Here is a 27,798-nt window from a genome sequence, read left to right as displayed (position 1 = left end):
TGGAATGTTTTCTACGTATCTGTTAGTTGATATAGACTAACGTGTTGTTTAAGGCCAATGTTTCGTTATTGGTTTTCCGTCTGGATGATCTGTCTGTTGATGTAAATGGTGTGTTAAAATCACCTACTATTATTATGTTACTGTCAGTTTCTCCCTTTATGTCTGCTAATATTTGCTTTATGTATTTAGGTGGTCCTATGTTGGATGATAAAAAGAGACATCTCATTATTGCAAAGGGTTCAATCCATCCAGAAAATAAAACTTTATATGAGTCTAATAACAAAGATTTAAAATATATAAAGCAAAAACATAAAATTTCTAAATATATAAAAACATGTAAAGTAAAAGGAGAGATAGACAAATACAGTTATAGTGGGATACTTGAGCATACCTTTCTCAGTGTCTGGTAGAATAAGCAAGCAAACGAATAGTAAGGGTAGAAGATCTGAACAACATGGTTATCAGATTTGACCTATTTGACACTTACAGAGCACTGCATTCAATAAATGCATTTTCTTTTCAAGTACATGTGGAACATTTAGTATATCTTGAGCATAATGCAAGTCTCAACGAATTCTGAAGGATTGAAATTATCCAAAAAATTTTTTATGACTACATTGAAATTAAGCTAGATAGCAGATAACAAAAAGGTTTATGAAAGATCAAATGACTATACAGTTGATGCTTGAACAACATGGGTTTGAACTGTGCAGGTCCAGTTGTATGCAGATTTTTTCAAAAAATATGTTGGAAAACTTTCTGAATATTTACGACAATTTGAAAAAACTTGCCAATGAATTGCTAACCTAGAAATACCAAAAAAAATAAGAAAAAGGTATGTCATGACATAAAATATATATGGATACCAGTCTGTATTATCATTTTTTGGGTCATTTATTTTATTACACTTTTTTACTTTTTTTAATTGAAATATAGTTGATTTACAATGTTGTGTTAATTTCTACTGTACAGCAAGGTAATTCAGTTATACATACGTTCTTTTTTTTAATATTCTTTTCTGTTATGTTTTAATCACAGAATATTGAATGTAACTCCCTGTGCTATACAGTAAGACCTTGTTTATCCATATATTATCATTTATAAATCTATTATAAAAAGTTAAAATTTATCAAAACTTACACACACACTTACAGACTGTACATGGCATCTTTCACAGTCAAAATAAATATAAAAAAATGTACAGATGCAGTATTAAATCATAACTGCATAAAATCAACTGTAGTACATACTGTACTACTGTAATGATTTCATAACTGCATTTTGTTACTATTTTGGTGAGCTCAAGTGTCATGAGTATCCATTTAAAATGCTATGTGAGGCTCATAGTCTCTGCATGAGCAGTTAATCTCATCAGTAAATTGTGTATCAGTAAAAAGCGATCTCTTGTGGTTCTCATGTATTTTTCATCATTTTTAGTGCAGTAACATACCTTGAATAACACCGTGTAACCCATATGAAGTGCCACTAGTGATGAACGCAGAAAGAAGTCATGACATTACAAGAAGTTGAATTGTTTGATATGTGCTATAGATTGTAGACCGCTGTGGTTGTCTGCCATTTCAAGTTAAATGAATCCAACATAAGGACTGTTGGTTGGGGGGAGAATGGAAATTCATGAGGCTGTTGCTGCAGATACTCCGGGTGGCATGAAACCTTGCACTTTTTGTGAAATATCTTTTTATCTTGTATTGAAAAGGCAGCTTTTATGTGGGTGCAGGATTGCTATAAGAAAGGTATACCTATTGACTTCGAGAAAAAGTGAAGTCTTTATCTGACAATTTGAAGCAAAAGGAAAGTGAAGGATCTAAAAGCTGGAGAATTTAATGCCAGCAAAGGATGATTTGATACTTTTAGAAAGAGCTTTGGCTTTAAAAATGTCAAGGTAAAGGAGAAGCAGCTTCTGCTGACCAAGAGGCAGCAGATGAGTTCCCAGACGCCATTGAGAAAATCATTGAGGGGAAGGGATGTAAGCCTGAACAGGTTTATAATGCAGATGAAAGTGTGCTACTCTAGAAAAAAATTCCACAAAGGACATTTATTAGTAAGGAAGAGAAGCAAGCACCAGGATTTGTGCAAATGCAGTTAGGTTTATGATCAGAACTGCCCTTATTTATAAAGCTTCTAACTTCCAAGCCTTGAAAGGAAAAGATAGATACCAGTTGCTAGTCTTTTGGTTGTACATCTAGAAAGCCTGCACAGTGAGAACCCTTTTTCTGGATTAGTTGCATCAATGCTTTGTCACTGAAATGAGGAAGTACCTTGCCAGTAAGGGGCTACCTTTTAAAGTTCTTTTGATACTGGACTATGCCCCTGGCCACCCGGAACTCCATGAGTTTAACACTGAAGGTGTCAAAGTGGCCTGATTGCCCCAAACATGTCTCTAATTCAGCCTCTAGATCAGGGGTTCATAAGGACCTTTAAGGCTCATTACACTCGGTACCCTGTGAAAAGGATTGTCAACGCTATGGAAGAGAACCCAAATAGAGAGAACATTATGAAAGTCTGGAAGGATTACACTATCGAAGATGCCATCATTGTTATAGAAAAAGCTGATGCATCTTGTAAACATGATGTAAACTTACAGTATTGATAAATACAGTACAGTACTATGGATCTTTTTTCTTTTTGATTTTTTAAAAACATTTTCTTTTTACTAGCTTTATTGTAAGAATATAGTATATAATATATATGACATCCAAAATTTGTGTTGATTGACTATGGTATTGGTAAGGCTTCCAGTCAACAGTAGGCTATTAGTAGTTAAGTTTTTAGAGAGTCAGAAGTTATATGTGCATTTTTTACTGCATGGGGGGTCAGCACCCCTAACCTCATTGTTCAAGGATCAAACTGTGCTTTGTTTTTACTCATATCCTGCTCATAAGAAAGTAAATTAGTACAACCATCATTAAAAATTGTTTTGCAATATATCTATAAAAGCTAAACATATGACTTAGCAATTCTCCTCCTAGGTATGTATCCAACAGAAATGTATATGTATGTTTACCAGAAGACACATACAAAAATATTAACAGCAGCATAATTTGTAGTAGGCAAAAACGCTGGAAACAACTCAAATATATCAACATTATCATTCCACTTATTAAAGCAATGCAAAAAGAACAAGCTACCACTAAGTACAAAGCATGGTTGAATCTCACATACATAATATTGAGTGAAAACAGCCAAACACAAAAGAGAACATGCTGTATGATTCCCTTTATTTATACAAAGTTCAGAAACAGGCAAAAATACCTATGGTGATAGAAGTCAGAACAGTGGCTACCTTTGTCAAGAGCTGATGACAGGAAGGGAATGTGAAAAAGGCTTCTGGGTGTTAATAATGTTGATCTGGGTAATGGTTATATGAGGTATATTCATTTGTGAAAATTCATTGAACTATATATTTAAGATTTGCTACTTCATTATTTATCATGCTTTATTTTACCAGAAGTGTTTCAGCCTCATTGTTACACTCATTGCTTGTATTTGTGTACATTGCTGTTGGTTCTATAAAACAGTATATACTTTGCATTCTTTTTGGAAGGCTATTTGACAGTATTTAGCAGGAGCTATACAGATGTCCATTTTTCTGTCAAATAATTACATTCCTGTAATTTTTTAATCCTGTGAATATAAGTTGAAAGGAAAAAGTTACACACATATATGCTTACTGCTCTTATTTGTAATAGAACATTAGGAGAATTTTAAATATTCACTAGTAAGAGAATGTGTTAATATTCAATAACAAGAGAATGATATTTCAATTTGGTGAACTGATTGACATATATACACTAGTATGTATAAAATGGATAACTAATAAGAACCTGCTGTATAAAAAAATAAAATTCAAAAAAAATCCATTAAACCATGCAGATCACAGAGCAATACGGAAAAATATTTATGAAATGTCAAAGGAGTATATTGTGTTTACAGTTTTGTTAAAATATATGTGGAAAACTTAAAAATGGAAAGGAACATGAAAAGGAAAACATTCATATTAAGGCAGAGGAAAGGCTAACACATTTTCTTTGAATATTTCAAAAAAATGGTTTGTCAAACAAAAATGTTACAGAATTTGCCACTTTAAAGTGTCAGTAACTAAATTTTTGCACAATAGTAACAAAATTGAATGTTAATTTGTGCTATTTTTCCTTGATATGAGAGGTATAACCTATATAATTTTTGAAGATTCTCACAACGAATTGCAGTTTTCACTAAACATCTCAAAATAATTACAGTGAAAGTATTTGAAATAAGAAAATATAGGTTTGGTGTTTATATAATTTATAACTTTTGGAGTTATACAAAGTTGAACAAGGTTAGAAATTGACTTATTTTTCCTAATGTGAGGCAGGTTATCATTGCAGCTGTATTTGCAGTTTATGCATTTAATTTGGTTTTAAGAGAAGAAATCAGATCTCATTATGTGTTCCAAACAGTGTTTCATTGGAATTTTAATAAAAGGCTTTAAAGAGGAGTAAAGAATCTCCAAATGTGCTGACCAAAGACTGAGAAGAATGTGCGGAGCTCAACAGTGTGCGTCTGGGGGAAACGTTGTGGAGCTGGAGTTAGGATAAGGCTGGTTTGAAGGAAGAGTCTAGTTTTACTCTTTACCCTTGATGGCATTAATTTATTTAATAGTAGTGTTTTTTTATATTAGTTGTATATTCCTGTTAATGTTCTGTGAGCCAAATCCAATTTCAATTCTGTGGTCAATTGAGGTATTTTAGGATGAATAATCTGCTATGAAATACAAAATCTATTTTCCTCCCCCTCTCTCCTTTTTGAAAAATAATTTGTCCTGTCTGTTCCAAAAGAATGTGTGGCAAATAAGATAACTCCTACTTTATCTTATGGCCTAGAAGTAAAAATTTTTTTTTCAGACTTTATGGACTGACTTTATTTTTTATTAATTATTTTTTTTCTTATTAGTCAACCACTTTACACACATCAGTGTATACATGTCAATCCCAGTCTGCCAGTTCATCACACCACAACCCGCACCCCACTCCGCTTTCCCCACTTGGTGTCCATACGTTTGTTCTCTACTTCCGTGTCTCAATTTCTTTTCTGCAAACCGGTTCATCTGTACCATTTTCTAGGTTTCACATATATGCGTTAATACGATATTTGTTTTTCTCTTTCTGACTTACTTCACTCTGTATGACAGTCTCTAGATGCATCCACGTCTCTACAAATGACCCAATTTCATTCCTTCTAATGGCTGAGTGATATTCCATTGTATATATGTACCACATCTTCTTTATCCATTCGTTTGTCGATGGGCATTTAGGTTGCTTCCGTGACCTGGCTATTGTAAATAGTGCTGCAATGAACACTGGGGTGCATGTGTCTTTTTGAATTATGGTTTTCTCTGGGTATATGCCCAGTAGTGGGATTGCTGGGTCATATGGTAGTTCTATTTTTAGTTTTTTAAGGAACCTCCATACTGTTCTCCATAGTGGCTGTATCAATTTACATTCCCACCAGCAGTGCAAGAGGGTTTCCTTTTCTCCACACCCTCTCCAGCATTTGTTTGTAGGTTTTCTGATGATGCCCATTCTAACTGGTGTGAGGTGGTGCTTCATTGTAGTTTTGATTTGCATTTCTCTAATAATTAGTGATGTTGAGCAGCTTTTCACGTGCCTCTTGGCCATCTGTATGTCTTCTTTGGAGAAATGTCTATTTAGGTCTTCTGCCCATTTTTGGATTGGGTTGGTTGATTTTTTTAATATTGAGCTACATAGCTGTTTATATATTTTAGAGATTAATCCTTTGTCCATTGATTTGTTTGCAAATATTTTCTCCCATTCTGAGGGTTGTCTTTTTGTCTTGTTTGTGGTTTCCTTTGCTGTGCAAAAGCTTTTAAGTTTCATTAGGTCCCATTTGTTTGTTTTTGTTCTTATGTCCATTACTCTAGGAGGTGGATCAAAAAAGATCTTGCTGTGATTTATGTCAAAGAGTGTTCTTCCTATGTTTTCCTCTAAGAGTTTTATAATGTCCGGTCTTACATTTAGGTCTCTAATCCATTTTGAGTTTAGTTTTGTGTATGGTGTTGGGGAGTGTTCTAATTTCATTCTTTTACATGTAGCTGTCCAGTTTTCCCAGCACCACTTATTGAAGAGACTGTCTTTTCTCCACTGTATATCTGTGCCTCCTTTGTCATAGATTAGTTGACCATAGGTGCGTGGGTTTATCTCTGGGCTTTCTGTCCTGTCCCATTGATCTATATTTCTGTTTTTGTGCCAGCACCATATTGTCTTGAGGTAAAATATTTTTGTGTGTATTAGTTTTGGAGAGATCTCCTTACTTGGGGATTATTTTTATTTTCTATAGAGTTCTTTGATACTTATTGAAATTATTTTGTTTGTGTCTTAAAGCACTTTTTACACATGTATATTGCTATTCTGAATTCATCAGTATATAACTTATGTGTATATGCCATTTAAAGTAAGACTGATAGGAATAAAGTAACTTCATTTTTTATATATATATTATTATATATATATAATACATATAATCCCCTAGAGGTTTTGGTTCTTCAGAGTTTTTCTGTTGTGCCCTATACTGTGTGTTGAGGCTACAATTAAGTAGCTCAATTTGTTAGCATTTGTAAAATAAATACTCCAGTGTTATGTTTACCAAAACTCTTTTGAATAAGTCTTCTCTTTCTCTTTTTTAAAAATTCAGGCTCTGTTGGTTCTTCATCAGTTAGATAGCATTGATTTGTGGAATCCTGATGCTCCTGTAGAAACATTTTGGGAAATCAGGTATATGCACTGTTATTTTTCAATTTAAAATTTTATTTTGTATTTTTTGTCTTTGAATATTAACTCTGTAGTACTTAGTTTATTATAAAACTTTATTCATTTATACCTCCAGAGGTTTTATGAGTTTGTATTTTATTTGACTTGAAATTATTAGATTATTTCTTGTTTTAACTGTAAGAACATTGTCACAGCAGTTTAGAAAATAAATTTTTAAGAATTGTGCTAAATTTCATTATCCAAACATCAGTACTGTTATTTGGTATGTTCTCTTCTATTTCGGAATTTTATGTGGTTACAACTGTGTTTTAAATTGATTTTTACAGTTATAAGCTTAGAGTATTAAAATTTTGTAATGTTAATAGTTTATTTCAGTTTTCTAAACTATGATCTTTCATACATTTTCGATAATACTAGTGTTTTTGGTGGATGAATTAATACAGAATATCTGCTTAGAAGGCAAAATATATATAAATTTTATAATTTATTTCCTTGGTTATATAAATTATTACCTTTCAGTGAGCACAGAGGTAACACATTGAGGAAAATGTAAGTGTGTTAGCCTCAAGTTTCGTCATTTTCTTATAGAAGTGGGTACACCAAGTCGCTTGGCAGCTGAGTTAAATCCTAGACTCTGAAACAATGCTTTTTGATAGTAATGTAATGTGAACCACATATGTAATTTAAAATTTTCTAGTTGCCACGTTCAGAAGTAAAAGAAACAGGTAAAATTAATTTTAATAGTTTATTTTTTAACCCAGTATATATATAATAGTTTTCAACATGTAATTAATATAAAAGTTATTAATAAGATATTTTACATTCTTTTTTTAATAAAGTCTTCAGAATTTGATATGTTTCATATTTACAGGACATCTTAGATTAGACAAGCCATATTTCAAGTGCTCAGCAGCCACATGTGGCTGGCTAGTGGCTCTTGTGTTGGACAGTGCAGCTCTAGAGTAGGAATAAGGAAGCTTTTTCTCTAAAGGGCCAGGTAGTCAATATTTTAGGCTTTGTGGGCCAGGTAGTGTCTTTTACAACTATTCAGTTCGGCTGTTGGGACATGAAAGCAGCCATAGACAATATGTAAATGAATGAGTGGGGTGTGACCGTGTTCCACTAAAACTTTATTTAGGAAGGCAAATGATGGACTGGATTTGGCCTGCAGGCAGTCGTTTGCAGACCCCTGCTCTAGAGCATTAGGTTCACATACAGTCTGTGCTGTGCACCTGGTCTATAATTTTTTCTTGAGTCCTCTGCACGGATGAGATGCATGGATAAAACAGCTGGAAGTTGGGAGAGTAGGGGGCTTAGAAGTACTTGCTTTTTTTTTTTTTTTAACGTAGTCCGTATACTTACATCATTTGATGATCATGCTGTTAACATTTTGATAATCATTTCTCTAAAACAAATCCTGGAAAGGAAAATAAGCTTCTCTAGACTTTGTCCATTATTAGAGAATGCCATTCTTATGGACTGATTTTATCTGCATTATGTTGTTTGTTGACAATGCTGGTAACAGTGAACTTTGTTTCTGCAGCTCACAAATGCTTTTTTACATCTGCAAGAAATTAACTAGCCATCAAATGCTTAGTAGCACAGAAATTCTCAAATGGTTGCGGGAAATTTTGATCTGCAGGAATAAATTTCTTCTTAAAAATAAGGTAAGCATAGTGACATCTTTCAAAATGGAAGAATATTTGGAATGGTAATGAGAAGACATTAAGGAAGTGTTTATTAGCCAAATTAAGTCCTAATTCAGCTCCTCTCTCCTACAGTCTTCAAGGGAAATTTTGTGCAGAAGACAATGGCTGACAAATCAACTCTTTAAAAATTATTCTGAGCCTTTAGCCTTAAAGCCACAATCCTGATAAAGTCTAGCTGAGTTAATCTGGACTCTGTGGGGCAGTCCTAGGAGGAGTGGGGGCTGCTATAACCAAAGAAGATTGAGTAACAACATAGTCTATCTGTCCTCTCCAGTTCATACATAAGACTTGAATCCTATGGCTAGGCTAGCCCAGAGAATGTTATCTATCTGTATATGTAAAGAAGCTGAAGGGAAGAGATTGAGGGCCCTCAGTCTAGGTTTATTTATATTTCTGCGAGAAAGCTTTTACCTCTTGAAAATACCAGGAGTCTTCTTCCTTGGGGTTGAGTGAAAAGTTTTGATCCTGAACTGTTGGAGTATGGTGAGAAGGTTTGGGGGGCTAGAGAAGAGCCTTAATTTTTTTTAACATAAAGTTTCTGTAATTAGTCAATTAAAAAGTTCTTCTATTACAGCATAGTTTTAGGAGTACTTGATTCAGTGAATTTTTATCCATTTCTAGAATGGATAAAATCTATGAGAAATCTTTTTTTTTTTTTTTTGCGGTACGCGGGCCTCTCACTCTTGTGGCCTCTCCCGTTGCGGAGCACAGGCTCCGGACGCACAGGCTTAGCGGCCATGGCTCACGGGCCCAGCCGCTCCGCGGCATGTGGGATCCTCCCGGACCGGGGCACGAACCCGTGTCCCCTGCATCGGCAGGCGGACTCTCAACCACTGCGCCACCAGGGAAGCCCGAGAAATCTTAAATGTATCAAACGCGTATGCTTTTCAGTGTACCATGCAGCTTGTTAAATTTTCTTTGTTTAGAAATGGGCTAATGATAAGTTGGATTTATTTATATCTGGCTTATCTTAGTGTGTTAATATAGTGGAATTTGGCATTATTCCAAAGATAAGGAACAAGATGTTTCATGTTTCATGCCCTTGCCTATGGTATAGCATTGGTAATCCAGTAATGAATCTGTAGTCTTCTGGTCAGTGAACTCACTCTTATATATGGTTTATATACCAGTGTTAATTCTGGTCCAGAGGAACTTAATCTCAAAAGAGTCAACTTCCAGTTATCCTGACCATAGCACAGGATATAAGTCTTATGGGAGGCAATCTTAGTCGTTTTTAATTGACCGAGAAGTACATTATATCTTTCATGTGGTAGCTTTATGTTGTTGATGTTTTACTTGTGTCTCTGTTAAACCTAGAAACGTTAATTTACATTTCTAGAATCTGTTGATTCTCATGATTTGAAGAGTGGAAAACTGAGAGGAGTTTCAGAGATATTGAGGAAACATTATTTGTACTATTGGGTTTCTAGTGAATGTTTTTCAGTGTGAGGGGAACAGGAGATGGAAGGAGAGGTTTTCCAGGATAGTCTCAAACAGAAAGACAACTTATATTAAATATTTATTTCTCTTGGTTATCAGTACTTTGAAAAGGCTTATTTTTTCTTTCTAGCAGGCAGATAGAAGTTCCTGTCACTTTCTCTTCCTTTATGGAGTAGGATGTGATGTTCCTTCAAGTGGAAATACCAGTCAGGTGTCCATAGATCATGAAGAATTACTACGTACTTGTACTCCTGGAACCTCTCTCCGAAAGGGAAAAGGAAATTCATCCATGGTAAGGAGTTTCTTTTGTAGTTTTCTTGTATCATCATCTGTGCTCTGTATTTTTTTCGGAATGAACTTGGGTAAATTTCAACTAGGTAATATATCATAGTGAAGAACTGCTTAGCTTGTAGTTCTATTACTGCTCTTTGTGGACCCTCAGGCAAGTTCCTAACATCGCTGTGATTCAGTTCCTTGACTTTAAAATGGGGATAATAATAATTTCTGCCCCAGAATTGTTGTGAGGATTAAATGAGATTATGTGTAAACAGCACTTGAGTTTTTGACACTTATAAGCTTTAACTGTTAACTATAATTATTATAACTCTCTATCCCATAAGAAAGACCATTCATACCCCAGAAGTTTAAAAGTTCTGTCAACTAAAAAGAGTACAGATTTACTGGGAACAAAAGCATGTTGCTTGATGTTATGCAGAAGTGTTCTCATGACTTCTGTGTCCATAATTCCCTTTAAAAATAAATTATAATACCAGTGAAAATATCAAATTATTAGAGTTTTTTTTCAGACCAAAGCTTTTTTTTAATCCATAATTTACAATATAATCTTCAGTTGAAGGAAAAAAAACCAACTACTAAGCAGTGTGGTATTTACTCTTGTCTTACCTGCAGAATTTGCATTCATTTTGTAAATGAGGATTTCTCTATTTCGTGTTTTGGGAATATGTTATCCAGAGCCCAGTGTATCTTCTACAGTAATGTTTAGTTTTTATTCATGTCCTTAGTTAAGTCAGTTTTGCAGCATGATTATTTTATTTCTTCCCTCAGGGTGGATAGAATTTCATGTCACTTCCTCTTTGTCGTTTATGATTGACTGAGAAGTGTATTATATTTTTCACTGAGTAGATTTGTGTTGTGCATGTTTTATTTGTGTTCATATTAGACTTAATCTACATTTCTGGGATCTGGAAAGGATACCTATTCTAGTTGAAATTGAACAGATAGTAGTATTATGTTGGTACAAATAATCTGAGTTCTCATTCAGGTGAGATATTTTGAGGTTTGAAAATCCTATCATGGTTAAAGGGGAAAAGTTCTTGTGGGTTAGCGTATGCAGACATATCTGATACACAGCTTGTTGTATTATTGGGTTTTGTAAGTAAAATTACATAAGTTGCAAATACTTGCCTCCCACTCCTGACTCCCAGGATAGTGCAGCAGGGTACAGCGGAACCCCGCCAATATGCCGACAAGCCCAGACCAAACTAGAAGTGGCCCTGTACATGTTTCTGTGGAGCCCTGACACTGAAGCTGTTCTGGTTGCCATGTCCTGTTTTCGTCACCTCTGTGAGGAAGCGGATATCCGGTGTGGGGTGGATGAAGTGTCAGTGCACAACTTCTTGCCCAACTATAACACATTCATGGAGTTTGCCTCTGTCAGCAATATGATGTCAACAGGTAAATCATGGGTAATGTTTTTTTCACTCAGTCTGCCTTGAATCACGTGACATCTGGTTGCTCTAGGAAAATAAGAATGTATCTAAGATTACTACTTTGTAAGTTTACAGGGCTAATTCAGATAGCTTACCTGAAATCCTTTTCTGCACAAGGTAAGGTGAAAGTAAATAGTATTTGAAATAAGCTGTTAATTTCTCACTGAGTTTTTAATAGGCCATATACATTTGTTTAAAAACTGGCAGTATAAATTGCTTTCAGTTATAGATTATATGATTTACTCTGCCTGAACTGTATGTAGTGAAGTTTTAAAAACATTGGCACATGTTATGAGTAAGTTTAGGTGGGAGTAGCTATTTTAGGCTGTGGACATTGTGGAGTCCCAGTTAAGTGCCCCTTTCCTGTGAGGCTGGTAAAAGGAAGTGTTCAGCTTTATCATTTGAAGTATTCATTCCACTCCTCCTATTCTGCCTTTTGGGTTGGGCTTGCCAGGTTCTCCGTTGGCAAGCAGGGCTCTAAGTGCAGTAGGTTGATTTGTTGTTGTCTTTGCTTAGGAAGAGCAGCACTTCAGAAAAGAGTGATGGCATTACTGCGGCGAATTGAGCATCCCACCGCAGGAAACACTGAGGTATGCCCTTGGCAACAGAAATATCCCTCTCAGGCCCCCACCCTCAACTTTAGAAGCCTGGTGTTATGCATATGTGACCAGGAATAGCTTTTGAAGCAAGTCTAAAATATGTGCATATTATAAGTAGGATATTATAATATGCACCAGGTTTGAGACCTGCCTATTACTGATTGATTTTTAGCTCTAGGTTTAAAGTTGCTTTCAAGCGGTAATTGCCTTCATTTCAGGCTTGGGAAGATACACATGCAAAGTGGGAACAAGCTACAAAACTAATCCTCAACTACCCAAAAGCCAGAATGGAAGATGGCCAGGTGAGTTTGTGAAGTTGATTTTGTCTATTGATTGATCTCCTAAACATACGTACTTTACTTCATCTTTTGTGAGTGACCTCTCAGTATAATAAGTATGTAGATGTCTTCAGACTGATATTTAGTTGTGGTTCATCTAAACCTGCACTAATATGGTAGCCACTAGTCAAATTAAAGTTTGATTTAAAATTAAAAACAATTAAAATTCAGTTTCTCTATCATACAATAGCCACATGTGGAAGTTGACTACTCTATTGGACAGCATAGATATTCAATGTTTCCATCATTGCAGAAATATTGGACAGCTCTGAGCTAGAGATGATTTATGGTAGGACCATTTCTTTCCCCTCTTTTCTTTCTCTTTCTCCGTCAGAGTATTTCACAGAATTTTCAGGAAAGGAGCAACAAAGGTAGAGAAAAATAAATTAAAATTGAAACAATACATTTTACTATCTTATTAGGTATTCTAATTAAGGGATCTGGTGGCCAGAAGCCTGAACCATAGGTTAAATGAAGTTTTAAAATTTGGGCATTTCATTCATCAACTGTTATCATCTGTTACCCTGGACATTTACAATTGATATTTCTGTATGTTTGATTTGTAATGGCCATATTGTTCTCATTATTAGGTGTTTTAGAAAAACTCATTAGTCTCCCATTGTTTTTTTCTTGTCATGCTTTTTAGAACAAGAAAAAAAGTTATGTTTTTGTGAAGCAAAAATCTGTACCTAATATCATTATTGGGAGAGGGACACGTGGCTTTAAAATGAAAGCTTTTTGTTTCTTTGGTAGCTGTTTTGTTGAGATACAATTCACATACCATAAAATTCACCTGTTTAAAATGTGTGATTCAGTGGTTTTTAGTATATGCAGAGTTGTGCAGTCACCACCACAATTTAATAAAAACCCACACCCATTAGCTGTCATTCCCTAACCTTCCCCCGCACCTCTGCCGCCAACCCTCAGCCCTAGGCAACCACTAAGCTACTTTCTGTGTGAGTAGACTTGCCAGTTCTGGACATTTCATATAAATGGAATCATGCAACATGTGGTCTTTAGTGACTGGTTTCTTTCACTTGGCATAATGTTTGCAAGGTTCATTCATGTAAATCAAAGCTTTTTAAAAGAAATTTGATATCCTGTGTTGATTATATTAGTCTATGATAAAAATATTTTAGTGGCTCTTTAAAAATGTATATGATAATCTTAAGTTCGGGTTTTTTTACTTAAAAAAATTTTTTTTGCATCTTTGCATAGTTTTTTTAAATAGAAGTATACATTCAAAAATATGTGTAAATCAAAGTGACAGTGCAAAATATTAGGAGGTGAACATACCTGTGCAACCAGCACCCACATCAAGAAAGAATCATTACCAGCATCCCAGAAGCTTTCATTGTGCCCCTTCCGGTCACTAATGACCAAGAGTAACCATTGTCCTGATTGAACGCAATCATTTTCTTGTTGTTAAACTTATATAAACAGAGCAATAGAAGTATACTTTAGTATCTGGCTTCTTTCACTTAACATAATGTTTGTGAGATTCAGCCACACTATTTCGTGCAGTTGTAGTTCATTTATTATTATTGCAATATATTATTTTGTTTAACAGTCCTCAATTTTTCTTTTCTATTCTTTTTTGGCATTGGATAGTTATACACCGACTAGTTACTTTGAATAGTGCTGCTCTGAACATTCTTGAACGTGTCTTTTGCTGACCTTATAGATGTATTTCTGTAAGGCCCACACTGAACAGTGGAATTGCTGGGTCACAGGGTGTGCAGATGCGCATATGGGGAATATAAATGGATATAATCACGTTGAAAAACTGTTTGACAGTTTCACAAAAACTTGTAAAAGATAACTAACATTTTAAAGTGAACAGGCATAATATCTGTGGAAATGATCACATATCATCCAGCCATGGAAAGCATTCCTTTTAAAGAGTATATACAAAATGAGACAACTGATCCACTAACAGGGGTCTATTAGTGCTTTCTTATACCTGCACGACCAAGCAATTTTTCTTTTGGGATTGTTCAAATTATAACCCTTTAAAGACCAAAAGTAGGAAATAAAATATTGTACATACTTTTTCTAATTCAACTAGATAAATATTTTGAAGCACTTAAATATTCAATAAAATTAGACATTTATATCAGGCCTGGGCAGAGCTACTCTGAAAATATATGATATGATATGATATAATATAAAATATTCAGTTAATAACTGAATTCTCTATGTCAGAGAATGGGACAACATTATCAAAACAGTATAAGACAAGGGAAACCTGAAATTGTACCAGTGGAACAGAACTGAAAATCAAGAAACTTGTGGTAATCATTTGAGCCCCGATAAGAAGTATATAAATATATAGCAGAATTCAAACTAGACAAGGAACACCAATCTAATTCTTTCTGCACTATAAAAGTCAAGACACAAAAGATTCCACAGATGAAAGGACAGTGTCATAATCAGAATGTTTATATTTCAGCTTCAGTTTAACGTCGTGTCACTTATTTAGCTTCTTTTATATTTACTGTGACACAGTTTAAGAACATTTAACTGTAATTTGAAACCAGAGTAATCACCACTATGTTCCCAGAGTCAAGAAGAGAATAAGTATTACTATTACTCCTTTGTTTCTGTTGGAGATGATCTAATCAAGAAAAGTGCCGAAAAGTACTGATAAAAGCAAGACAATGATAAAATATTGGGTTGGCCAAAAAGTTCGTTGGGTTTTAAGGACATTTTTCATTTTCACCAAGAACTTTATTGAACAACATATTCATTAACCGAACGAACTTTTTGACCAACCCAATATGAACCCTGTAAGGGAAGTCTTTAAACCTAATATGAAAACCACAATTACTAAAAAATAGGTTGATAATGGTACGTTAAATGCTATGAATTCACCACACCTAGTTGATAAGAATATGCAAAATGAACTCCGACTACTGCATAAAAAAATTTTTAATTCCTATTTGCCTGTTGTTTCCTATTTTCGAGGCAACCTTCAATAAATCTCATTCAGATCTATCTGTAAACCAACATACTAAGGAACAGAGAAGTTTCTCTGCTTCATTTATTAATCCTTCAGAAAGATTAACTGTATCATCATCTTGGACTGTATCCCACAACAAGGTGTTTCCTTTCTTGCAAACAATATCCAAATTAATGTCTTTCACAGAATTACTGTCGAATTGATGTTTATGAATTATAGGTTCTTGATTAAGATGTTCATGGTAAATAGATGCTACATTGGCAAGATGTTGTTAGAGATGAGATGGTAGCTCTGCCTGTGAAATGAATCTGAACTAGCTCCTCTTCACACCCAGATTCTTCACTATCGAAATCAGCCATATTTTTCTCTGATTTTGCACTGACCTGGGAGCTACGGCAACTGACATCATCTGTACTTAGCTTATCATCAGCCATATGCCCATCATGGTAGTGATGATGATGTGGTGGTGGTGGTAGTGATGCTGAATTTAGTGATGCTAAATTGCCGACAAGCAAATAATTCATTTCCAATCGTCTCCCAAGGAAGTCCCCAGTGTGTGTAATACTGCAAGATTCCTGAGATGCTTCTGCTATATGAGCAGCATTCATTTCCTCTGAAATATGTTCTGGGTCTTCAGCGTGTGAACAGACATCCAGCATTTGTATTTGATTATCTACTGATGGCATCGGCTCAGGGTTAGAGAACAGGTCCTTTCCTGTTCCATTGCTTGCTGATGGGCCTTGGGAATCCTCTAAGCAAATGCCTGCTTGACTTTCTAACTTTCTGTTCCAAAGATCCGTACCACAACTGCTTTTAAGAGGATTATGACCATGATCTGCATCTTCTTGAAGGGCTTCAAATCTGCAGTGTCTTCTGACTGTCCCTCATTACCAGAGCACTCAGCTGACTGGCTTGCATTAGTAGAATTCACCTCATTGCTAGATCCATTACTGTTGCTTCCAGGACCACTGCTTCCATCTTCACCACTGTTGGCAGTTTTGTCAGAACTTCATTGCTTGGATTTCTTTGTGTCTGAAAGTTGCTATTGCATCTGTTTCGTTCTTTGTGTAAGTTGCTCATCCATTTCAATATCACTGCCTCCATTCTGATGAGTTTCACTGTTACTGCTGCTTTGAGGACTAACTGCAGGTGACCAAGGTGATGGAGCTGGTCTTCTGAGCTCTTCTTCCTCTTTCTTATTTTCAATGGGAAGATTAATAAAGATACCAAATAACTGTTTAGGTAGCTGAGCCTTAGCTGCTAATACATTATTCCATAATGCGTTAATTAACATCAATGCCAAGTATAATGTCTGTTCAGTACGAACACTTGGCTGAAGAGCTGAAACCAGATTAAGAAGATGTCTAAGTGGTACTGGATCCAAATTCTGGATGAATAAAGGAAATAAATCATGCATCTACCAACTACAGTGTTTTCAGCTGTGCTGCAGCCCAAATGTAGTCAATATGCTAAGTACTCAGTCATCCTGCTGCTGCTAAAAAAAATTCAGTCACTTGACAGTGTTTGATAATCTCAGTATGAAATTCAGTCCATATATTTGCTCTACCACATTGTTGCTTATAAGCCAGTCTGCAAGTTCTTTTGCGATGGACTTTCTATGTCTGATGCTAGCGACTCATTATTACATATATCGTTGAAGGTGTGAAGTTGATTCATTATTTGACCGAGCCCAGTCAACCTCTTGGTCAAAATAGATCACGTAAAGGGCTTCCCTGGTGGCGCAGTGGTTGAGAGTCCGCCTGCCGATGCAGGGGACACGGGTTCGTGCCCTGGTCCGGGAAGATCCCACATGCCGCGGAGCGGCTGGGCCCGTGAGCCATGGCCGCTGAGCCTGCACGTCCAGAGCCTGTGCTCCGCAACGGGAGAGGCCACAACAGTGAGAGGCCCGCATACCGCAAAAAAAACAAAGCATAGCGTTGTATTCAATGGTTCTTTCCCTGTGGTACACTTTAAGTCATCCATATTGTGAGCCCCGCTCGGTCTTAACTCCTGATCAGGGAACTTGCATAAATACCTGATAATGTAGGTCCTAAAAGAGATAATGTGCTACATGACAGCAGAGATATGTAGCCATATTCTAATACTAGATACAACTGTAGTAAATCCATGTGCTGTAAGAAATGGCAAAGTTTTAAGAGTCCCATATTCAAAGCAGTCATTCATGAGAGGTCATTTTCCCCATAAAACAGACGTACCTAATGAAACAAATGCAGTGGCACTTCTACTCATCCATGTCACAGATTGTCCCTAATATGTTGCTTTCTTAGGTTGATATATCCTCTATAGTAAGGTGAGTATTATGCTTGCAAGCAGTTGGGAAATTGAATCTGAAAAATTTTTGCTACACATAGTAAGTTTTTCTTTCTCATCTCTATTCCATAAACTGAAAGGACCAGAACTCCTGGAAGATTCCTCCTCTGTCAGGTTACAAATTCTTGTAGAGTATTATTTTTTTCTATTGATTTTTAAATTTTTCTGTACTCCTTCATTACACTCTTTTCTGTGTTCAGTGGTTCTTCCACTTGGTTACTCTCATCTTGCCATGTGGGAATCTATAAGATCTTCTGTAAGAGCTTATGGAAAAATCCGAATGAACTTTTTGGCTAACCCAATATGTTAATAGTAGTACAATGTTTACAAAGCTGATCCCAGAGCACTTCAACTTCAGCAATCACTAAGTTATTAAGTGCACACACTACTTGGTTAAAAATCTCCAAATGCTTATATTCCTTGAAGCAGCACAGATATGGCCTCTGTGTCCAGGAATTGATATAAGCAAATGTTTTGAAAGTATGTTCCTTCCTGAACTGCAGTCCATCACCACCTTCTGTATCTGATACTGGATATACGTGTATCACTACCTTCAATTCTGTAACTTAAGACTCATCCATCCTCAACAGTAAGGTACCTTGATGTGACTAGAAATTACAGAGTGAAGACCTGAATTTTTTAAATGTAAAAAATGTTCTTTTGTCATGGAAGAAATGTTGGATAAAAAGTAATTTGTCAAATCTCTCAACCAATTGAGGTTGAATTCATGCTTTCCATAAAAATTTTGTGTTTAGGCTGCTGAAAGCCTTCACAAGACCATCGTTAAGAGGCGAATGTCTCATGTGAGTGGAGGAGGATCCATAGATTTGTCTGACACAGACTCCCTACAAGAATGGATCAACATGACTGGCTTCCTTTGTGCCCTTGGGGGAGTATGCCTGCAGCAGAGAAGCAATTCTGGCCTGGCAACCTATAGCCCACCCATGGGCCCAGTCAGTGAACGCAAGGGTTCCATGATTTCAGTGATGTCCTCAGAGGGAAACGCAGATACACCTGTCAGCAAATTTATGGATCGATTGCTATCCTTAATGGTCTGTAACCATGAGAAAGTGGGACTTCAGATACGGACCAATGTTAAGGATCTGGTGGGTCTAGAATTGAGTCCTGCTCTTTATCCAATGCTCTTTAACAAACTGAAGAATACCATCAGCAAGTTTTTTGACTCCCAAGGGCAGGTAAAGTGTTCTCTGTTTTATTTTTCACCCTTCCCTGTGAATAGAGTGACTCATTTGAAATAATGAAGCCTTTTCCTTTTAGATTATTTAATTTCGATACTGGCGTGAACTTTCACTTATAATTTTAAAAAAATAGGTGAAAACGTTGCAAAAAGAAGAATCGTCTAATGTAGGAGTCAATTTGCTTTTTAGGGACTATAGTGCATGGGCGTGCCTGGGGTTAACAATGTCTTGGGTGTGGATATGAGTGTCTGTGTGTATCTGTGTGCACATTTGGATATGTGCCCATGGTTGAATTTCTGCATGTGTATGACATTTAGATCAGGCAGCTTCATCTCTCTGTGGTCTGTCTGCTGTGCATTGATTCCCAAATCAATTCCCAATGTTTTGTTCTTCGTATAGGTTTTATTGACTGACACCAATACTCAGTTCGTGGAGCAAACCATAGCTATAATGAAGAACTTACTAGATAATCATACTGAAGGCAGCTCTGAACATCTGGGGCAAGCTAGCATTGAAACAATGATGTTAAATCTGGTCAGGTAAGCATTCTACTGAAGTGTAGCAGACGCATTGGTGTCGGTAGTTAGTAGTGAAATAATTTGCTATCCTTTTCTCTGTTGCACCCAAATTAGGGTGTAATAATAAGGTAATTAGAAGTTATATATGTTCTCATATAAACAAAATGAAAATCTTATAGTTCTTATGGTTACATTTGAAAGCATTTAGAAAATCTTCTCTTTTGTTTATATCGGATCTTTTTTTTTTAATGCTTCTGTGTCCAGATATGTTCGTGTGCTTGGGAATATGGTCCATGCAATTCAAATAAAAACGAAACTGTGTCAGTTAGTGGAGGTAATGATGGCAAGGAGAGACGACCTCTCATTTTGTCAAGAGATGAAATTTAGGTGAGTTCTCAAAAGAGCAAAGTTAAGTCTTGTAAATCTTATTATGTTAAGTGAAGTACAGAAAAGTAGTGTGCACCTGGTTATCATGGGAAGTGGGGAAGGTGAAAAAGGAGCATTTTATGTGTGTGTGGTTTTTTTTTCTCTTCACATCTTTTCAAATTTCCCAAACCTTTGTGCCCATGGCAGTGCTCCCTTTTTCTAAAATTACACTACACTTGAGCCAAGAATTGGATTCTGTATCCAAATGGATACCATAGCTAAGGGCTGATGTGGTGGATCGGTACCCAGGTTGCTCATGTTTGCGCCCTTCTCACTGTTAGATTTGTAATAGCAGTATCTCTTTTATGAAATTGTCATGTTGCTTGGGTGATTTGGAAAATTACTTGAACTATTAAAAATTCTTATATGACTAAAAGTGTATGTGTGGCTTTAAAAAAGCTGTGTCCTCTTTTCTTTTTCTCTGCCATTCTATAGGAATAAGATGGTAGAATACCTGACAGATTGGGTTATGGGAACATCAAACCAAGCAGCAGATGATGATGTCAAATGTCTTACAAGGTAAAAAAAAAAAAAAAAAAAGACCTTTAACTAAGTATCAGCAGGTTTACTCTAGGTGTTACTACTACTTCATTATAGTTTGTATACATATATTTTATGTGTATTGAAATTGTTTTTTGGGATATCAAGCTTTTGCATTTGAATTATATAAAGATATTAATCTTTATTATTTCTTTTTCTTTTTAACTAAAAGACTTTCAGTAAAAACAAATGTGAGAGAGTGTTATGTTTGGAAAGCTTGGGTTGTCTGTTTAGGGAGGATAGTCTACAGTTGGAAAATAAGGTATATAAAGCCTTAGATTGTTTTTAATTTTTGATTGGATAAAGATATTATTTGAGGAACTTAGTCATTTTGAGTCTTTCTAAAATGTAATTGCTTAAGTTTGCTCTAATGATAAACACTTACTGCAATGTATCAGAAATATTTAAACATTATGTATTACACAAAAACCATTCACGTATATTTCTTTGGCCAGCCTTGGTTCCGTAGTTTGTGCTTTTAATTTAAGGTAGTCATTTTGCCAAGATTACTTTGTAGAAAGTTATTATCACCCTCTCCCCAACTTGAAATGTCTTGGCATTCTGGGCTCTGCATATTAACTCAAATTATTTAGGTTTTCATAGTAATTTGTTTAATGAAATAGGTAGTTATTAAAGTTTGTATCTGTTAGGAAGAAGTTTATTTGAGGGGAAGGTGGAGTGGAAGAACCTGAAAGATTTGTGGTCTTTAAACTTTTTTTTTCTTCAGAGATTTGGACCAGGCAAGCATGGAAGCAGTAGTTTCACTCCTGGCTGGTCTTCCGCTGCAGCCCGAGGAAGGAGATGGTGTGGAATTGATGGAAGCCAAATCACAGTTATTTCTTAAGTAAATTTCAGTCACCAAAAATACAAAGCAAAAACAAAGCCCCACACACAACAAAACAAAGTGTAACCAAAGTAGCAAATGATTATATTTAGAAAATGGACCTCAGTTGCTTTGTTATTATGGCCATCAGCCGCCGTCTCACAAAATATAACATGTGTTTGAAGCAATATTATCCATGATACGGCTTGTATAGGAAGCCCTATACCAGAGCCACTCATGTGATGCACATGTGTTTTGTGGTTTAATTTTCTTTTCTTTCTACTGAACACTCTGTATTTTTTTTTCACACACACACACACACACACACACACACTGTATTTTATTTTTATAAGAGATAAATAAACTGACACCAAGCATTGTAAATGGATGACCATAACAAAAGCAACAATGATTGCAATTACCAAACATGAAACACACTCATACTATGTCATAATATTGACATTCAGTCCAGTAATCCAGTGTTTTGTGGTTTTTAAAGAAAATAATTTGATTGGTGAATTGTAAAAATTTTATTTATTTATTTTTGGCTGCATTGGGTCTTCGTTGCTAGGCGTGGGCTTTTTCTCGTTGCAGCGGGCGGGGGCTTCTCTTGTTGCGGAGCACGGGCTCTGGGAGTGCGGGCTTCAGTAGTTGTGGCACGCGGGCTCAGTAGTTGTGGCTCGCAGGCTCTAGAGTGCAGGCTCTGCGGTATATGGGATCTTCCCGGACCAGGGCTCGAACCTGTGTCCCCTGCATTGGCAGGCGGATTCTTAACCACAGCGCCACCAGGGAAGTCCGATTCGTGAATTTTTATTGGTAGTAAAACCCAGATCACCTCCTTAAGTCATTTAAAATGTCATTGTCTAAACTGTTTGGACCAATAATTTTTATATTCTAAACATTAAAAGTGATGCATTTGCCAGGAAACACTGCGTGTATTTGGTGTTTGTATTACGAAATATGTACTGAGCTTTGTCAGGATAAAATCATATTCAACACAAAACAGTTCATAATGAGCCATGCTGGCTGATTACCCCAAGATTGGAGAGAAGCAGATACCCAGAGCCACTCATGTGACGCACATGTGATGGTTTCAGAATGTCTGATTCGCTGTCTGGTTGATGTGGCCTTCACTGGGTAAGGGTCAGTCTTTTTATTTCACAGGTATTTCACATTGTTTATGAACCTTTTGAACGACTGTAGTGAAGTTGAAGATGAAAATGCACAAACAGGTGGCAGGAAACGTGGCATGTCTCGGAGGCTGGCATCACTGAGGCACTGTACAGTCCTGGCAATGTCAAACTTACTCAATGCTAACGTGGACAGTGGCCTCATGCACTCCATAGGTGAGATAAAATGAAAGCTTCATTTAGAAATTTAAAACCTAGAGAACTGGCATGTAAGACAAGTGGAATTACTTCAGAAAGACCATGTTAGTAAATTTGCATCTGTCTGTCCATATCAGGTTTAGGTTATCACAAAGATCTTCAGACAAGAGCTACATTTATGGAAGTTCTGACAAAAATCCTTCAACAAGGCACAGAATTTGACACACTTGCAGAAACCGTGTTGGCAGATCGTTTTGAGAGACTGGTAGAGTTGGTCACAATGATGGGTGATCAAGGAGAGCTCCCAATAGCTATGGCTCTGGCCAATGTGGTGCCTTGTTCTCAGTGGGTAAGTTCATTGAGCAAGAGCAGAAGAACAGTGCCTGGCACATAGCAGATGCTTCAAAATTCATTCATTCAATGAATTTTTTTTTAATTGAAGTATAGTTGATTTACAGTGTTTCAGGTGTACAGCAAAGTGATTGAGTCATATATATATATTCTTTTTCAGATTCTTTTCCATTATAGGTTATTACAAGATACTGGATATAGTTCCCTGTGCTATACAGTAGGTCCTTGTTTATTTTCTATATAGTAGTGTGTATCAGTGAATTGAATTAATTGCTAAAACTTTTAGAGCTGGAAGAAACTTCAGATATTATTTGAGTGATTTTCAGCTGTGGAAAGTGGTTGGCTCTTCGAGCCCTCACTAGATTTCTTAAATATGAGGATCTTATTTCACATATTTAAAGTAAAACTCAAACTCCTTACCTGACCCACTGAAAAATTCCATTTGAGCACTCATCAAAAGAAAATTAAAACCCCTGATGTGGTCTGGTGTCTTCATATATTAAATGAGATAATTAGGGTTAAATCTCATATTTAGTTGTCAGTAATGCTAGAACTAGAATTCAAGGCTTATGCCTGTTTACTATTGATATACCTCTAGCTCACAACTCTTTTTTTCTGTAATACGTTATACAATTTTTTAAAAATTTAACCACTCTTATTTGCATTTGAAATTGTGGCATTGCTTGTTTTAAATACAGAAGACATAATATGGCTATTTGGCGTCTGTTAATAAAAAATTTCCTAGAACCATGTCATTTTGGGTAACATGCTAAACATTTGAGAAAGCTTGTCCCTTTCCATGTTAAAAAGCTGTTTAGTTTATACTGTACTGAAAATGATTTCATTTCATTTTAGTAAATTATATCTAATTTATAATTATATCTATAATTGTATCTAATTATATCTAATCTGTTGTTGCCTGTAGATGTGTTTCTGCTTAAAAGCTGTAGGATCTTATTCTTCATACTTACAGTGAAACTCAAACTCTTTACCCTGGTCTACAAGGCTCTACCCAGCCTGGGTCGTGCCTCATCTCTGACATCATCTTATGCCATTTTCCTTCTTGTTCACCAGACTGAAACCACAGTGGCCATCAAACATGTTAGGCTTATTTCTACCCTTGAGCACCCTTGCTGCTGCTGCTGCCTAGAATACTTATTCCCTGGTCTCTTGTTATTCAAGTTTCAAGTCAGATATCACTTTCCTAGTGAGGTCTTTTCTGGCCATCCAATCAAAACCACACTCACAGTCATTTTATTCCATTCCTTGTTATATTTTCTTTGCAGCAGTTATTTACTATGTGAAATTATCTTGTTTATTTGATTGCTTGGTCTCCTTCCACCACAATGTGAGCTACATGAGAGCAGACTATGGTCTATGTTGTTTACTGCTGTAGTTCCAGGTCTTAAAGTACAACCTGGCATATAACAATGACTCAGTAAGTAATTGTTTAATGAATGAAGATGGAATCCTGCTTGTAGCTAGTGAGTTAGAAAAAGGAAATTGTTGAAATCCTCTTGAAGCCTAACATTAGTTCACAGATCTTCATATATTTTGAAAATGGAATTCTGAATTACCTTTTAACACCTACCTATAATTAGCACTAAAAATTATCAGTAATTTTTTCAATAAAATAGAATTAGTTAAGTCCAAGAGGCTTTAATCATTTTGTTTTCTTTCAGTAAATCATTTCTTATGTGTTTTATACTAAATGACTTTTTTTTACAGAAGGACTTTTATATTAGGCCAGATCTATTCGAACTGTATCTAAACAAAATACAAGATAACTTTAAAAATTTTAGTTCTGTTTTGTAAATTTAAATTCTGGTGCTTATATGAAAATTCAACTACCATTTATAAAGCCAGACACTTTTAAAAAATGCAAAAATACAAAACAACACTACTCTTCACAGATTTTTGTTGTTGTTGTTTTGGAAAATATAATTATTTTTACAAAAACTATTGTTTATGCTAACATGTTATGGATTTATGATGTTATTTTTATTATGTTATTCTTAAATAAATTAAAATACTATTAAAAAAACAAATAAATAAATTCTGGTGCTTAAAGTTTTCAGAATTTTGCAGGGGAGGGATTAGAGTGGAAAAAACTAGCACAACAGTCTAAAAATAGTTTTATTTTGTAACTGAATTATCTCTCGTAATTACACTTGGCTTTAAAATGGAGGATAGAATTTTTATATCTAGTCAATTATGTATTATGTAACTGTAGGAAGTATAGCAGCGTATTGGGTCGTATTTGGCTTCAGTTATCTGTGGTTAGGATTGTTAAATTTTTTCCTTTATTTGAATAACAGATTATAATAATCCTGGGACCAGACAAGAATTAGAGGAGCCACAGGCCATGATCCTGGCTTTGTTGACACTGATTGAAGTTTGGGCCATCTTATTATGGCTACCCCTGTTCTCTCTAAATCTCTTCCCAAGATGTATGGTTAAACAGTGATTTACTATCACGTTCATTTTTCTTGAATGTACCAAAAGATACTTTACTGTGGGGAATTATGAGGCTTACCGTTTAGGACCTAGATGGGAATTAGCCACTCATCCCCACTTTGTATGTAAATCTGGCTAATCTTTGGGTTCTGAATGCACAGCCTAGGTCTTTTTCCTGACTTGCTGCAAATCCTGTAGTTTTTCCATTTTTGTTGTTTCTTGCCTAGCCGTGTTCAGCGTTCTCTGAGTTTCCCTGACCATATGAGAAGAGAGTAGAGCTCTGTGGTCACCGAAGTCTTATTTGCCCTCATTGATTTTCTAAGAAAATGATCTGTGCATATCAAATTCTTTGCCATCATCTTCTATTTCTGTTTTCTTTCATTTTGTCATAGAATTTGAACTGAATCCTGGATTTTTTTTGTCTTCTGGTAAACCCTTGACCTCTCTTACCTTTTATCATTTAATCCTTAGTGTTAGCAGCTACTGTAGGTGTATAGAAATAGTCATCTGTCATAGACAGATATACACAGATAAATCCCAGGGGAAAACTTAATCAGTCACCATATACCTCAGTTCAGCAGGTGGTTGTCAGCTTTGAATTTGCCTTTCAGTTTCCTGCTTAAGGAAAAATGGAACTGTTGACACTGACACAATTTTATTTTGTTCTCAGGATGAACTAGCTCGAGTTCTAGTGACTCTATTTGACTCTCGGCATTTACTCTACCAACTGCTCTGGAACATGTTTTCTAAGGAAGTAGAATTGGCAGACTCCATGCAGACTCTTTTCCGAGGCAACAGCTTGGCCAGTAAAATAATGACCTTCTGTTTCAAGGTTTGTATCCATTTATCTTTTTTTTTTTTTTTTGGTGCGGAGATATGCCAAACAGTGATTATGTACAGAGCAGAATGTCTTCTTTAATGCAAGATATTTGGAGCAGGCATAATAAATTCCTACTTGTGTATTTCTTTAGGTATATGGTGCTACCTACCTACAGAAACTCCTGGATCCTTTATTACGGATTGTGATCACATCCTCTGATTGGCAGCATGTTAGCTTTGAAGTAGATCCTACCAGGTGTGTCATCCTCTCATCTGCAACAGCTCTCCATTTTTTCATTTCCACTGCATGAGGCAAGGCCCTCATAATTTCTCCCCTTGATTCTTAAGATTAGTCTTTAATTATAAAAGTTACACACAAATACATTTTTCTTTTCTTTTTTTTTAAAAAAATATTTATTTATTTGGTTGCGCTGGGTCTTAGTTGCAGCAGGCAGGCTCCCTAGTTGCAGCTCGCAGGCTCCTTAGTTGTGGCATGCATGTGGGATCTAGTTCCGTGACCAGGGATCAAACCCGGGCCCCGACACTGGGAGCACAGAGTCCCAACCACTGCACAACCAGGGAAGTCCCTCAAATACATTTTTCTTAAAGAAAGTTACAAATAACATTAAAGGTATCTTTGACTGTCACCTCTAGAGACATAGTACTGTTACTAGTTAGGCCATTCTTCTGTCCTTTTTTCAATTCATTTGCATATACATATTTCTAGTGGTAGAAACTATATTATAATATGAGCACTTAATATAAATGGTAAGATATTATCAATATATACATGGTTTTGCAACTTTTTTTTTTAACATAACCCTGTGTCTTAGATCATTCTTTGTCAGTATAGAAAGATAATGAATCGGATTCTTTTTAACTGCTGCATAATATTTTGTGGTTTGGTAATATCATAATTTATTTAGCCAATGCCATATCGATCCCATTGACTTTTAAAATAATTAATTAATATTTGGCTGCACTGGGTTTTTGTTGCTCCGTGCGGGCTTTCTCTGGCTGTGGCGAGCAGGGGCTACTCTTTGTTGCGGCGCGCGGGCTCTAGGCGTGCAAGCTTCAGTGGTTGCGGCACGTGGGCTTAGTTGCTCCACGGCATGCGGGATCTTCCCGGACCAGGGCTTGAACCCGTGTTCCCTGCATTGGCAGGCAGATTCATAATCACCGTGCTACCTGGGAAATTCCAATCCCATTGACTTTTGTAGTAGCTTTCTAATTATTGTCCTAGCATTATCTTTTTATTTGCAGATCATTTACTGCAGGAATTATTCTGAAACCTAAAATTTTTTGTCACTTTTTTTCTTAGAAACCATCAGTTGTTCCCCATTGACTGCAAGAAAAAAACTCATCTGACTATAATCCACATCACTACTTGTCATTCTTTCATGTGTTCTCTGTACTTTAACTCCAGTGAAATATGCGCAT

At 35.9% G+C, this 27,798-nt stretch overlaps 1 protein-coding gene across 6 annotated transcripts in view; it reads left to right on the top strand.

The window, feature by feature from the left end:
* Positions 1-27,798, top strand: part of NF1 (neurofibromin 1) — a 247,084-nt gene that overhangs the window by 102,481 nt on the left and 116,805 nt on the right. For 5 of the 6 annotated variants that reach the window (XM_082860521.1, XM_082860522.1, XM_082860523.1 and 2 more), the window contains exons 15-29: positions 6,712-6,791; positions 8,332-8,455; positions 10,068-10,229; positions 11,383-11,632; positions 12,184-12,257; positions 12,485-12,568; positions 18,653-19,093; positions 19,496-19,635; positions 19,879-20,001; positions 20,476-20,559; positions 21,308-21,424; positions 22,568-22,749; positions 22,869-23,080; positions 26,210-26,371; positions 26,511-26,614. In XM_082860521.1, the coding sequence (XP_082716647.1) occupies positions 6,712-6,791; positions 8,332-8,455; positions 10,068-10,229; positions 11,383-11,632; positions 12,184-12,257; positions 12,485-12,568; positions 18,653-19,093; positions 19,496-19,635; positions 19,879-20,001; positions 20,476-20,559; positions 21,308-21,424; positions 22,568-22,749; positions 22,869-23,080; positions 26,210-26,371; positions 26,511-26,614 (2,339 nt within the window). The remainder of the gene's footprint in view (positions 1-6,711; positions 6,792-8,331; positions 8,456-10,067; positions 10,230-11,382; positions 11,633-12,183; positions 12,258-12,484; positions 12,569-18,652; positions 19,094-19,495; positions 19,636-19,878; positions 20,002-20,475; positions 20,560-21,307; positions 21,425-22,567; positions 22,750-22,868; positions 23,081-26,209; positions 26,372-26,510; positions 26,615-27,798) is intronic. The other variant, XM_082860520.1, reaches the window with a different exon arrangement.

The sequence above is a fragment of the Leucopleurus acutus genome, assembly GCF_964270905.1.
Source record: "Leucopleurus acutus genome assembly, chromosome: 19".
Taxonomy (NCBI): Eukaryota; Metazoa; Chordata; class Mammalia; order Artiodactyla; family Delphinidae; genus Leucopleurus; species Leucopleurus acutus.
Note: the sequence above shows the minus strand (reverse complement) of the source record. Positions and strands in the feature narration are given on the sequence as shown.